We start from the raw sequence: 15,451 nt of genomic DNA, 5'->3' as shown, positions 1-15,451 counted from the left end.
GTCTCTTTTTTCTCTCTCTCTTAATCCAATCTTTCTTTCCCTCTCTTCATTTCTCTTTCTGCACCTGATTTAACTCTAATTCACCCTATTTTCTTCTCAGTCATTCCTCTGTTTATTTCTCAATCCTTAAATCTCATGGGTTAAGGATAGACTGTTGGTCCCGTCGTTCACTAAGGTCCCAGATGCCCTGTTGCTCTCACCACACTGTTATCAGCTCACACTTCCAGCAACTTGCAACACAAAAAGTATTTGAGGTGAAGGGTGAGGGAAAAAAGTTTAACTAATGGGCCACATCACGAGATGCCCCTCTCCAGCACATTCTGGGCCATTAACTCCAACTTGACTTCAGTTTCCTCCTCATAAAAAAGAGTATTTAAACCGCACTGCCCTGTCCCAATTAGCGGACTAAAGATACTTGCTTTTGGTCAGTCTTAGCATTGAATCAGACCAAGGTGTATGTTGGATATAAAAACAGAAAATGCTGGAAACATTCAGGAGGTCAGGCAGCATCTGTGGAGAAAGGAAGGTAGGGTTAACATTTCAGGTCGATGACTTTTTGTTTTTTTATCAAGATGTATGTTGGTTGCCTAGCCTTACTTGCCCCTCTCTCATAATCACCAACTGACCTCCAGTATATGGATCTTTGTTCTCTTGTTCCCTGACCCCCAGCTGGAAGAGCTGCCAATCAAACCTGCTATCACGTTCTACCCTTTGAAACTAGCTTCATGCAAAACTCAACAGGAAGGGACATTCCAACTCCCTAAATTGGAATGTTCACTGGGAGCACCTGAGATAATGGCTTCCCCCCCTTATTTCTAACTGTCAGGGGTAACAGTTTCAGTGGTTTTTCCTTAACAAACCAATCCTCTCTTTGTCCTAGCAGCTGCAGCATGTGGTTGTAAGATGGGTTTAAACCTTTTGTGAACTCTCTTTAATTTAAAAGCAACACTTCATCATAAATCATATCCAAATCCTTTCCGTGACAAAATGGCTGAAATCCCAAAACACAACAGCCAAAAACATAGCATCAATAAATCTCTGTGCTTGAGGAAAACCTGCCACACTAAAAAAGTGAAGTGCCCCCAATGCTGCTGCTGGTTTTCCACCGGTGAACTGTATCTATCAGGTGCATTGCTGATTGACCTATTTGGCATATATCCTCTGAGGTAGCTTGGACTGATCTGGAGACATAAAATTTCAAGGCTTTGGTCACCTTCACAGCCACTAGCAAAGCTGTCACAAGGACCTTGTCTGAGGATTAGGTTGAAGAATATGGCGTACAACAGTTACTGCCTCCCTGATGAAGGCCGATTTCCTCAGACATACCGTATCCGTGCCTGAGCTTGTAGACACTGGTGCTTAGGTAAGGGTAGACTGTTTCAGGCATAAATGTCCTGTCCCACATCTCTCCTCAGCTTATTATCTTCCTTCTCCAAAACAAGCAGAGGGATTTCCGTGTTTGAATTTTGGTTGCAACAACTAAAATCGCAGCTCCAAGAAATCTAACACTTGGAAAATACAGTAAAACTAAAGCAGAAAGCTGCAATCCAAGAAGCAAAGCAATCTCAAAGGATAGAATTTTCCCTCCTGGCATTGCTCATTTTCTATGTGCTCAGTCAAGGAACCGAAGCCATAAGGTAACTTGAATGCATAAGAATTTTGAGGCTTTAATCGAAGGTGAAAACCTTACAATGCTTAAAATAAGGCTTGGTCGAAAAATTACATTTAACAAGCAAAAGGCCTTGTCCAATCTCCTCCCAGCACATGGACCTGGAAATTGGCCCACACATCTTTGACCTGTCATTTTGGTGGAACACTTCAATCATGATGGGGAAGTCTCAGGATCTCTGCAGTACATTTAAACCCTTCCGCTATAAACACACTGCTCAAATCAAAGCTATGGTGGCATTGAGTATTTTTAGAACAGCTTTAAGCACTCAGGCCTGTGTTTGGTTTTATCCAGACGCAACTTTTTTAAGTGATTACTGTCATTAAAAAAATCTGAAACTAACTGAAAGAAACTGTGTGTCTATAAATACCAGTTCAAACAAAGATGTAACATCAGTTTTTAATTTTTGTTTTGGCATCATTGGCTATAGGATCAAAGTATTCTTTTCTTTAAAGTAGAAGTCAGAAGAAATGAATAGAAACACTCTTTTACATGCACACTGTCAATCAATAATGTCCAAAGGATTTCTTTCATGAAACAGTTGCCAAATGTATTTACTATGGTAATAACAATCCTGTAGCAGCCTTGGGATTCACCAATCAGATACAGCAGGGGTTAAATTTGATAACCCCCGAATCCGGGAGCGGGGGCCGCAATTAACCCGCGCCCGCTCATTGAGATGCAGGCAGCATGTGAGATTCGTGCTGCCTGGCCATTTACCTGATTCCTGCAAGCAGCCAGACCTAGCTGCGTTGTTGAGTGGCTGATCACCAGCAGTGGTCCCAGATATCGTGCGAGTGGCTAACACCACTTAAAGGCAACCTGCACCTCTTACTTGCAAAACACGAAATACGGGTCCGCACGGAGTTTGAATGGAGATCGGACATCGCACACGTAAAACACTGATGCAGGTCCCATCCCTATGTTTATAAACTGTTGAATTCTGTTAAAACATTGAATAAAGGTTGCGCACTACTAAATCCCACATCCTCTGATCTGCATGCCAGACCTCACCAATCTGCCGATCTGAGTTTGTACCAGGCCTGTGAAAGAGCCTGCACCAAGGTTCTCTGATGATGCAATTGAGGCCTTGGTGCAAGAGTTGGACAGAAGGAGGAACATCCTATATCTGAAGGGGGACAAGAGGCCCTCCCGAGGCAGTGGGAGGCAGTAGGGGACGAAGTCAATGCCAAGCGGATAACACCACGAACATGGATGCAGTGCAGGAAGAAGTTCAATGCTTTGACATGAGTGAGATCAATTGTCAAGTGGCATCTCCTACCAACTGCACCACTAGCCATATCCACTGCACTACACCCCCATCACCCTCATACAAACAAATTCTCTCAATCAGTACTCAACTCTTCCAATCAGATACTTCCTCTCACCCTCACACTTGGAAATATATCGCCGCTCCTTCATCATCGCTGGGTCAAAATCCTGGAACTCCCTTCCTAACAGCACTGTGGGAGAACCTTCACCACACGGTCTGCAGCGGTTCAAGAAGGCGGCTCACCACCACCTTCTCAAGGGCAATTAGGGATGGGCAATAAATGCTGGCCTTGCCAGCGACGTCCACATCCCATGAACGCATAAAACAAAAACCTCACACATGACCACTGTTGCAAGCCACACACCTGTCAGTTAGCCAGCCCACTCCCTGTAGAGTATTGAAACTTTATTATAGGAACATAGGACGGATAGGAACAGGAGTAGGCCATTCAGTCCCTCGAGCCTGTTCTGCCATTCAATGAGATCATGGTTGATCTGTGACCTAACACCATATACCTGCCTTAGCCCCATATACCTGCCTTAGCTCCATATCCCTTAATATCTTTGATTAACAAAAATCTACCAATCTCAGATTTAAAATTAACAACTGAGGTAGCATCAACTGTCATTTGCAGAAGAGCGTTCCAAACTTCTACCACCCTTTTCATGTAGAAGCATTTCCTAACTTCATTCCTGCAAATCCTGGCTCTAATTTTTAAGCCATGTCCCCTAGTCCCAGTATTCAAGTATAGGAGACCTTCAAAACCAGGTACAAATGCATCAGCAATCAGCGGCAATAATCCAGCAACTAACCTGTAAATCTTGCATGATCCCTTTAAAAAGCGTTGATGGAAGGTCCTCCATGCTGTTTCCATCCTGTTCAGCTGTGTGAGGTTAAGACAGTGTGTTGGCTGGAGCTTTGAGTTCCAAAATCGTATCTGTCCCTTTAAATCAGGATTGCGCACTGATCTAACGTACATTCTCCTTACTTTACATATGCCGACGTTCATTATCTGCATGTGCGCAAATGCCTTTACCAAGATAGCGTCTGGTGCGTGTCACGCTAGAAGCACGCTTGCGCATTCCGGATGCCATTTTAGGTCCTCAAGAGGCCGCATAGCGCTTACACAACGGGCGCTAGACGGCCCAATTTATAGCCCAGCGTGCCTCTTCTGTGAGTGGATTTGGTGTCTTTGTTCCTAGCACTGGCATAAGCATCATGCCACCATCCTGCCAATCTTTGCATTGTTTCCAATCATCACAGAGCATGGCAAATAGTCTTCCTTATTTTCATTTGTCATCTATGGGACATTCTCCGCTTTCAAAGCAGCAATCTCTGATACTGGACACTGGATGGAAACCAGCTGTTTTGCTGGACAGTTTGATTTATTATGTTCAGTACTTGTGATTGAAGTATGCATTTTTGTTTTATTAAGTGACAATACATTTTTATTTCACTGCCGTTGCATTTTGTCACTTTGAAGTTTGTGCTTTGCTGGGAGAGGAGGGTGAATTATTTACCACATGTAGGTAATTTCGTGTTCATTGACAGGTTTAATTGTCAATAATATACCCGGGCCTGTCTTTGAAATCAAAATGGTGCATTATGTGCAAATTGAACAGCAATGATAGCAGAAAACGGGCAGAAAGGAACACACAGGAGTGGATAGAATCATTTCACCTTCATTACACTGTTACAGAAAGGTATAAACTCTTAATTAAACTCACCAGCCGTGAAAATTGGTGGCATAAGTGCTGACATGTATCTGCCCCAAATATCCAGTGCTGAACCAACCAATTTTCCTTGGGTCAGGGGCAGGTCCTGCAATTTAAATGCCTTTAGCGGGTTAAGGACACTTCTGGGATGCTTTCACCCCCCCCTCCCCCCGCCAAAGAAACCGGAAAGTCCAACCAAAGAGTCCAGGGCTGGCAGGGTGTGGGCTTTCACCCAGAAGAAAGCTGTAAGTGTCCCTGCATCCCCTTATAAAGGGGGCCGCCTTAAAAATAAATAAAGAGGACCAGGCCTCGATCCCGGCCTAGACCCCCAGGTGATCCCTACGTTTGACAGGTGTACCAGGAGGTCCATCCCATCTAACCAGGTGTACTTTGGCCGATTCTATGCCGAATCCCTCTGAAGAACAGAAACACAGGAATTCCTGACTTAAGTAGTCCCCCTCAACTTCACACCGCCTTACAATGATCGTTTTGGGATCCAGCATTACCAGTCCTGACCTAGTTTCCAGCTGTTCCAGTGTACTCCCTTTGAAGTTATGGCAGGAGTATGTCAGAACGGCTGTGGATTTTTAGGGGCACTCTATTTTGACAACAAGGTAGGGCCCTTATTTGGCAAAAAGGATTTCTTTTAGTATACCACTTTTCTTCCTTTCTTTCTTTAATACGCGGTGAAGACTTTCTATAATAACCACATTTGGGGTAGATTCCATGTGGAAAGTTTGATTTGCTTGTTTCATTATCTACTTTAAAGAGCAAAGGTTTGTTTTCTTAATTTAACATCAGTGTTCTCTTGATAGGAAAGAAATGGTTTGTGAAGTGGTCATTTCTTCCAGGATATACACCACTATATTTTATGTTTTTGTATTGTTCATTTTACATTGTTGTGTTTAGCTGTAAACCTTAATATCAAAGGAGTTGACAGAATTGTTTGTTTAACACTAAAATGGTTAAAACTAGGAGTTTGAAACAGGATAACAGTTCTCCCAAAATCTGTTGCCTTGTGCAGAAAGAGAGGCTCAGAATCACTCCCTGCTCGAGGGACACACTAAGGCAAATGCGTACCGAAGATTTATAAAACAGGTTGAATTTACCAATCAGTAAACAGTTTTTGTTATCCGTTTACCAGAGATTCTCACACTCAAACTAAAGCTGTTTTTACAAAAAGTAATTGACCCATTATGGGCTTTCTCACAGTATTGGGATATAATATATTTATTTAGCTAAAATTGCTGATTTTTTAATGCTTCTGATTACTACTGAATTGTAAATAAAATTATTAGTTGTTCTAGTGTGTCTCTAGTCTGTGTGGTAATATCCATCGTAAAATAATTTGGTAGCATAGTGGAAGACTACGTTAAATCCAGTAAATAGATAACAGCAGATGGGGACATTGTTAACCCCCTTGGTCATGCACTTCTGCAAGAACCAGTTTCCAAATTGTAGAGGGATGGTTGCTTATGAGAAAATGGAGAGAGAATACGGTTCCATAAAAGCTCAAAAGGAAAACGCTTCAGATGATCTTTGGAGAGAAGTTTAAATTTGGTTCATTATTGTATATTTTGAGTGTTCTCTATAAGCTGGTGGAAATCTGCCAACCAGGAATCCCAGCACTTACACTGGGATTCAACCACTGGGAGCCTCCAATGTTGACATGACAAATGTTCCAGGGTAAGGGAGGTTGCCTAGTTTGTCTGCAAATGGTGGGTGCTCATGGGCACTAGGGACACAACGAGGGTGCCTACGATGTTTGGGGGGCCATAAAGTCTGGCAGAGATGTGCAGAGCTCCTTAAAAAAATCTAAACAAAACTTTTGCCACCAGTTCTTAAGGGGTCCAGCCCTGGCTCCTGGTGTGGACTCCTTGCTGTGGTCCACGTCTGCCTCTGTTGGGACGGTATGTCTGGTCTGACCAGGCATGCTTCCACTGACTATACACTGAAGGCCCAGGGCACAGGAACTCTGACATTCGGAGCACTCGCCCCTGACCCTCCTTAACAAACAATAGCCTTGTTTAGAGCAGGCAGAGGCTCCACTCTCATGGGCCATCCCGGAGACTTGGGCACAAAGCCAGGTCCTGGCATATTTGGCTCCTAGTCTCCAGCCATTCTGGCTAATTCCTGCTGTCGATTTTTGGGGCTGTGGTCTTTGAGATTTGATCATACGTGGATGTAAATTCTTATCAACTTTTTGTTCTAAGTAAAAACAAACATGATAATGACAGTTTATGTGCAAACTGGAATTAAATTTATCCATAATTAACAAAATTTTATAAAATTGAATGGAACATTCCGTGGGCCCTGCTGACCTCTGCACCTGAGTGGGTGAAATCCTGCGCTTGGAGTACAAATTCATAAAATTGACTTCATAGTTTCCCCAACATAAGCTGCTATCTATTTTTGAAACTGCATAAAATTCATGCCTATTGGGATTTACAACAGATTTTTCAGTGAACTGGTGCAGCTTGACTGGATCTTTCAGATGTCTAATGGATACTGTATTTATGATATCATTAATGTCCATGTAGTTGTTGACTGACACAATGTTACTTTGACCTTTATTGTTGACACACAGTGTTATTGCAGTGTTATTCTGCCAACAGGCACAGTGTGTGAATGATTTGAGTCACATGTTAAGTTCTGTCCCATGTTTGGATAACAATCAGTATTTTGATTTGTTCAACTGTAGAACCCAATTCTTTCCATCTCCCAACTTCAAATAAAATTATCATAAGTTCAAGTTTGTCCACTTCCTGGCCATTTCAGTCATTTGTTCCAGTTGATCTCCCAAGACAATGCACACGGGGAGTCAAGACCAACTGCAGGGTTCAGGTCAAGCAGTTTTAGAGAAAAAGTGGATAATTGAACCCAGGTGGAGGAGGAAGAGAAAGAGAGGAAGGGAGGTTTAGAGAGGAGGGACGGGGTGAGGAAGGGAGGGGAGAGAAAGAGAGAGAAGGCTATAGGGAGAGAGCAGACAAAGGAGAAAGAGAGGGAGGAGAAGAGATGAGGGAGGAGAGGGAGAAAGATGGGTGAGGAACAGAGAGGCGGGGGGGAAGGATACTGGATAGGGAAGGGGGATTTGGAGGGGAGAGAGATAGAGAGATTGAAGAGAGGGGAACAGGGAGGAAGGGAAATTCTCAGATGGGTGCATCTATATCTCAGCTAGAGGGAGGCTGTAGTGAGCAGTCCTTCTCTTGGCTAGGTTTGGAAGTCCATCTCATATGGAGGTGGGGATGTCCTTCCCTTGGCTAAGCCGGGGGAGAGGAAAGGACGAGGAAGGATAGGTAATGGAGGAGAGGAGTGAGAGAGAAAAAGAAGGGGAGGGGAGAAGAAGAAGGGACAAGGGAGGAGGGGGATGTGGCAGAGGGGAGAATGGGGAACAGGGAATGAGGACAGGGATGAGGAAGGGAGGAGATAAGAAGAGGAGGAAGGGGTATGGGGAGATTAAAGAAGAGGAGCAAGGAGATGGGAAAGAAGGGAGGGTGAGGAGGATGAAGAAGAGGATTTGGGATGGAAATGGAGAAACGGGATGCGGTCAGGGAGGGGAATGAGAGAGAGGAGAGGGGAAAGAAGAGAAAGACAGGTAGTAGAGGATGTTTGGATAACTAATGGTAGGGGAGAACAGTTTCCCAGGGCCTGTTTTGATGCTCTGTGGATGGGTGGAGCTGGCCAGTGACAATTTTGCCATTCAGTGGGAAGGGGGAGGGTTAGAGTAGGCCAAGGTGGATGGGGACAGATGCAATAGAAATGCTGATCAGTGTGGGGTGTCTCACACTTCTGCATTACTCTCACAGTTTAAGATGTCATCAAAAATTAATCGTTGAGTCACAACTTCACAGGCCATCCTCTCTGTGATTTAGTTCATCAATGGCCATACAACATCATGAACAGATCACAGCTTTCAACTTTTTAAAGGTCCAATGTGGAAGACAAATTTTTCACAACATATGCCATGCAAATTAATTGGGGAATAAAGCTGCTGCTGCTGCAGCTTGTTGTCAAGAGATGAGAGAAAGAATGAAATAGAGATTGAATAAAATTCCTCAGCTGGTCCAAGGGGACTCCTGCTGTAACCTCACTGGCAACCCACTGGAATGGCTGAAGTCTTAGCCGGGACCAGGCTGCAGGACAACGTTTCCAAGATGGTCTTGAGGGGCAGAGTCACCAAATGCCCCTACGAGGTCATCCTTGTGGGGGTGGGGGCAGTGCACGGTGCCTTCCTACTTCAGTAGTTCCCATGCCTTGGTATCACCAGTGTAACCTTGGAGCTGGCACATCATGAGGAGAAATGATCTGGTGTAATAAAGAGCAGAAGTAGGCCTCACCCAGGAGGATCCAGCCTGGGGAAGCGCTTTGGTTCCCTAAAGACTTCTACCAGGGAACATTATTTTTTACGACTTGTAGACCATTTGGGAGTCAATATTCCTGTGCTTCCAGGGAGTCAAAACAGAGGTCAGATTTCCTGGAATCTTGGGGCAGATGGGTACCCAAGATGTGACCACTGGCCTCATGCTAATTAGGTGCCCTCCCTCAACCCGACCTTCTCCAGTGAAGTCAGTGCTGGAGGACCACGGCCTATGGAATTTCAAGGCCACGTCTAATATACTTTATAAATAAACACCTATAAATTTAACCTGGAGCCATCACGGAACCTACTATTTTAGAAAAAAAAACTATCAGTAGAAAATAAATCAGCTATTAACTGCAGAATACACAGTTTTCTGGAACTTTTTGGCTTAACTATGGTGCAAGAGTGGCATAGCGCTATTTTTTTGAGAGGCAATTCGCATGTAACTAATTTATAACAGTTTTATGCCGAAACATCCATACGTGCAAATTTCCTCTATTGTTGCACTGCTTCTGAGATTGGTTCGGCAAATCTCTCTGCTGCTCAGTGAGATGACTTTTCTCCCCATTAAAAAGATCAGCACACATGATTTTCCTGCATTTACGCCAAAATATTTAGGCACCCGAAGTCACCTGATATCAGCATAACTGAGATTTCTGGAGTTTGATGGCGATTTTCTTTGCAATTTTTAAAAAAGTTTTCTTACTGCAGTCCTGCCACATCCAGTTGTGAATGGTGGTGGACAATTAAACAACCAACGGGAGGAGGAGGCTCTGCAAACATCCCCATCCTCAATAATGGCGGAGTCCAGCACTTGAGTGCAAAAGATAAGGCTGAAGCGTTTGCAACCATCTTCAGCCAGAAGTGCCGAGTGGATGATCCATCTTGGCCTCCTCCCGATATCCCCACCATCACAGAAGCCAGTCTTCAGCCAATTCGATTCACTCCACGTGATATCAAGAAACGGCTGAGTGCACAGGATACAGCAAAGTCTATGGGCCCCGAGAATATCCCGGCTGTAGTGCTGAAGACTTGTGCTCCAGAACGAGCTGCGCCTCTAGCCAAGCTGTTCCAGTACAGCTACAACACTGGCATCTACGGAACAATGTGGAAAATTGCCCAGGTATGTCCTGTCCACAAAAAGCAGGACAAATCCAATCCGGCCAATTACCGTCCCATCGGTCTACTCTCAATCATCAGCAAAGTGATGGAAGGTGTCGTCGACAGTGCTATCAAGCGGCACTTACCAATAACCTGCTCACCGATGCTCAGTTTGGGTTCTGCCAGGACCACTCGGCTCCAGACCTCATTACAGCCTTGGTCCAAACATGGACAAAAGAGCTGAATTCCAGAGGTGAGGTGAGAGTGACAGCCCTTGACATTAAGGCAGCATTTGACCGAGTGTGGCACCAAGGAGCCCTAGTAAAATTGAAGTCAATGGGAATCAGGGGGAAAGAACTCTCCAGTGGCTGGAGTCATACCTAGCAGAAAGGAAGATGGTAGTTGTTGTTGGAGGCCAATCATCTCAGCCCCAGGACATTGCTGCAGGAGTTCCTCAGGGCAGTGTCCTAGGCCCAACCATTTTCAGCTGCTTCATCAATGATCTTCCCTCCATCATAAGGTCAGAAATAGGGATGTTCGCTGATGATTGCACAGTGTTCAGTTCCATTCGCAACCCCTCAGATAATGAAACAGTCCGAGCCTGCATGTAGCAAGAGCTGGACAACATCCAGGCTTGGGCTGATAAGTGGCAAGTAACATTCGTGCCAGATAAGTGCCAGGCAATGACTATCTCCAACAAGAGAGAGTCTAACCACCTCCCCTTGACATTCAACGGCATTACCATCGCCGAATCCCCCACCATCAACATCCTGGGGGGTCACCATTGACCAGGAACTTAACTGGACCAGCCATATAAATACTGTGGCTATGAGAGCAGGTCAGAGGCTGGGTATTCTGCGGCGAGTGACTCACCTCCTGACTCCCCAAAGCCTTTCCACCATCGACAAGGCACAAGTCAGGAGTGTGATGGAATACTTTCCACTTACTTGGATGAGTGCAGCTCCAACAACACTCAAGAAGCTCGATACCATCCAGGACAAAGCAGCCCATTTGATTGGCACCCCATCCACCACCCTAAACATTCACTCCCTTCACCACCGGCGCACTGTGGCTGCAGTGTGCACCATCCACAGGATGCATTGCAGCAACTCACCAAGGCTTCTTCGACAGCACCTCCCAAACCCGCGACCCCTACCACCTAGAAGGACAAGAGCAGCCGGCACATGGGAACAACACCACCTGCACGTTCCCCTCCAAGTCACACACCATCCCGACTTGGAAATATATCGCCGTTCCGTCATCGTCGCTGGGTCAAAATCCTGGAACTCCCTTCCTAACAGTACTGTGGGAGAACCGTCACCACACGGACTGCAGCAGTTCAAGAAGGCGGCTCACCACCACCTTCTCAAGGGCAATTAGGGATGGGCAATAAATGCCGGCTTCGCCAGCAACGCCCACATCCCATGAACGAATAAAAAAAAAGTGCTGTCAGTCTCAGTGCACCTGAAGGTTTAGACATCTTGGTGACAATATTGAGGTTTGAAGTTGTGCTTTAGTATTGTAGACATCACTGTACACAAGCCATTACAAGCAGTATCATATAGTATCATAGTGGGTACAGCACAGGAGGAAGCCATTCGCCTCTTCATGCCTGTGCCAGCTCTTTGAAAGAGCTATCCAATTAGTCCCATTCCCTTGCTCTTTCCCCATAGCCCTGTAATTTATTTCCCTTCAAGTATTTGTCCAATTCCCTTTTGAAAATTACTATTGAATCACCTTCACCACCCTCTCAGGCAGTGCATTCAAGACCATTACAACTCAGAGAGCAGAGAGTAGTGGTGACCAATTGTTTTTCAGACTGAAGAGAAGTTTCCTGTGGTGTTCCCCAGGGGTCAGTATTAGGACCACTGCTCTTTCTGATATATATTAAAGACCTGGACTTGGGATAGAGGGTATAATTTCAAAGTTTGCAGATGACACGAAACTCAGAAATATAGTAAACAATGTGGAGGATAGTAACAGATTTCAGGAGGACACAGGCAGACAGGTGAAATGGGAAGACACATGGCAGATGAAATTTAACACAGAGAAGTGTGAGGTGATGCATTTTGGTAGGAAGAATGAGGAGAGGCAATATAAACTAAATGGTACAATTTTAAAGTGGGTGCAGGAACAGAGAAACATGGAGGTGCACATACACAAACCTTGGCAGGACAAGTTGAGAAGGCTGTTAAAAAAGCATATGGGATCCTGGGCTTTATTAAAAGAGGCATAGAGTACAAAAGCAAGAACGTTCTGCTCGATGTTTATGAAACATTGGTTTGGCCTCAGATGGGCTATTGCATTCAATTCTGGGCATCATACTTTAGGAAGGATGTCAAGGCCTTAGAGAGGGTACAGAAGAGATTTATTGGAATGGTGCCAGGGATGAGGGACTGGGGTTGTTCTCCTTAGAACAGAGACGGTTAAGGGGAGATTTGATGGAGGTGTTCAAAATCATGAATGGTTTTGATAGAGTAAATAAAGAGAAACCGTTTTCAGCGGCAGACGGGTCAGTATACAGAGGACACAGATTTTAAGGTGATTGACAAAAGAGCCAGAGGCGACATGAGGAAATATTTTTTTATGCAGCGAGTTGTAATGATCTGGAATGTACTGCCTGAAAGGGTGGTGGAAGTAGATTCAATAGTAACTTTCAAAAGGGAATTGGATAAATACTTGAAGGGAAAAAAATTACAAGGCTATGGGGAAAGAGCAGAGGGATGGGATTAATTGGATAGCTCTTTCAAAGAGCCGAATGGCCTCCTCCTGTGCTTTACCTGCAATGATACTATTCTCATACGCTTTCTTTGACCCTCTTATTCCCTTTTTTAGATCTCCTCCATACTTTCTGTATTCAGCCTGGTCCTCTACTGTATGGTGAACCTTACATTCATCATAAAACTCCTTTCTCTGTTCCTTTTTAATTTCTATATCTTTAGTCATCCAGGGAGCTCTAGGTTTGGATGCCCTTCCTTTCCCCCTCATAGGGATGTGTCTATTCTGTACTCGAAGGAACTCCTCCTTGAAGGCCTCCCATTGTTCAATTAATGTTTTGCCTACCAATTTTTGATTCAAATCTACCTGGGCACGAGCCCTTTTTAACTCACTGAAATTTGCCATCCTCTAGTTAAGCATTTTCACATTTGATTGTTCCTTGTCCTTTTCCATAACTATTCTAAATCTAATGATATTATGATCGCTATTCTCGAAATACTCCCCCACCTGCCCCATTTCATTCCCCAAAACTAGACCCAGCACTGCTTCCTTTCTGGTTGGGCTGGAAACACACTGTTCCAGAAAGTTCTCTTGAACACATTTTAGGAATTTCTCCCCCCCCCTTTGCCCTTTACACTGTTACTGCGTCAGTCTATATTGGGATAATTGAAGTCCCCCATTATCACTACTCTATGGTTCTTGCATCGTTCTGTAATTTGCCTGCAAATTCTGCTCTTCTACCTCCTTCCCACTATTTGGTGGCCTATAGTATACATCCAGTAGCGTAATAGCTCCTCTATTGTTCCTTAATTATAATCAAATAGATTCTGTCTTCTCAACTACATCATCCCTTTCCAGTGCTATAATAGTTTCTTTGATGAATACTGCCACCCCCCACCCAACTTTTTTACCTTTCCTATCTTTCCTGAATACCTTGTAGCCAGGAATATTAAGTACCCAATCCTCCCCTTCTTTGAGCCAGGTCTCTGTTATTGCCACTATATCATAGTCCCATGTGGTGACTTGAGCCTGCAGCTCACCTGCTTTATTTACCATGTAATGTGCACTTATGGATACGCACTCCAATCTCATCTTAGACTGCCTTGCATTTGCCCCCGGTGTGTGAGATATTTATATAAAAGGTTATGGGGCCAATTTTCCTAGGGGCTTGGCATCTGTTCATAGACAGTATCAGTGTACCAAAGTGTACACATGTAAGCAGCCCTTGAAATGCCTGAACATGATGGGCTGGGAAAACCAAAGCTATTTAACGAGGGGAAAGACCTGGAATTATGAGTCTCAGAGCGCCTTTTTCCTGACCTATGCGCCTGGGAAATAAGCAGTACTGGGGGCAAAAGTCAGGAAAATTGGTCCCATAACACTTATTGTGAATTGAGATTATTTATAAATAAATATTGCATATTAAACTCTGAATTGAATTCATAGCCTACAATGTAAGAGTTAACATAATAATCTCTAATATGGAGGAATAATGGCAGTCCACTCCATTGGACATTGTAAATTATCATCTCCAGGCCACTATTAACCAAAGCATTGTATTGTATTTTAGGTGTGGTTCCTCTTCATGCTCATTCTCCATTGACAGCAGTAGGGGAGAGAGTATCACCGACCCTCAGAGCTTCAAACAAGCTGCCACGCCATAGACCACTTAATCGAACGCACTCTGCGCCACTCCCTCAAAGCACACAGGCTCTGGCACAGCTTGTTGTTCAACAGCAACACCAACAGTTCCTGGAAAAGCAGAAGCAGTACCAGCAGCAGATACAGTTGAACAAGGTCAGAGCTTTCCCTGTGCAATTGTTAGTGGTGATTGACATTTAAAATGTGCATACATTTGTTTTTGTTTATGGAAAACCACTTAACACAGTCCTTTTTTACCCAAACATGAACTCGTTTAACTTAAAGTATATTTGAACCTGACAGTTTGCGTTGAAAAATAGTCCATATTTAATATGTTAGGTACCAACTCGCATGCTAGCCATTAATGCAACTGTGGTTCTCCCTCATTTGTTCAACCGACACGTACAGCAGGATGTAGGGTGGGTAGATGGTCGACATCTGATTTTATCTAAAGGTTGAACATAAATCAGTTAATGAGGGAGATCAGACCAAAGAGCTAACATTCTTCTGTTTTGAGCAAGGAAGTGACAACTACAGTTTCTTTAAAACAGGTATCAGTGAAAGTAGCAATTGCCTGCAATTAAACATTGGGAAGATCGAAGCCATTGCCCCCCCCGTCCTCCCCCCCACCCCTGACAAACTCCGTTCACTTGCTATCGATTCCATCCCCCTCCCCAGCCACTGTCACAGGCTGAACCAGACTGTTTGCAATTTCGCAGTCCAATTTGACCCTGAGCTTCCGACCCCATATCCTCTTCATCGCAAAGACCAACTACTTCCATCTCCGTAACATCGCCCGTCTCCACCCCTGCCTCAGCCCATCTGCTGCTGGAACCCTCATCCATGCCTTTGTAACCTCCAGACTTTACTATTCCAATGCTCTCTTGTCCAGCCTCCCATTCTCCACGCTCCATAAACTTCAGCTCATCCAAAACTCTGCTGCCTGTATCCTAATGTGCACCAGGTCCTGCTCA

General features: G+C 44.4%; 1 protein-coding gene across 8 annotated transcripts in view; it reads left to right on the top strand.

Annotated features, from left to right (window-relative positions):
• The window catches only part of LOC137340905 (histone deacetylase 9-like), a 641,963-nt gene that overhangs the window by 428,909 nt on the left and 197,603 nt on the right, over nucleotides 1-15,451 (top strand). For all 8 annotated transcript variants that reach the window (XM_068003748.1, XM_068003726.1, XM_068003718.1 and 5 more), the window contains one exon: nucleotides 14,407-14,633. In XM_068003748.1, the coding sequence (XP_067859849.1) occupies nucleotides 14,407-14,633 (227 nt within the window). The remainder of the gene's footprint in view (nucleotides 1-14,406; nucleotides 14,634-15,451) is intronic.

This window comes from Heptranchias perlo, chromosome 2 (assembly GCF_035084215.1).
Source record: "Heptranchias perlo isolate sHepPer1 chromosome 2, sHepPer1.hap1, whole genome shotgun sequence".
NCBI lineage: Eukaryota > Metazoa > Chordata > Chondrichthyes > Hexanchiformes > Hexanchidae > Heptranchias > Heptranchias perlo.
The sequence above is the reverse complement of the archived record's forward strand: the minus strand, read 5'-3'. Positions and strand labels throughout refer to the sequence as shown.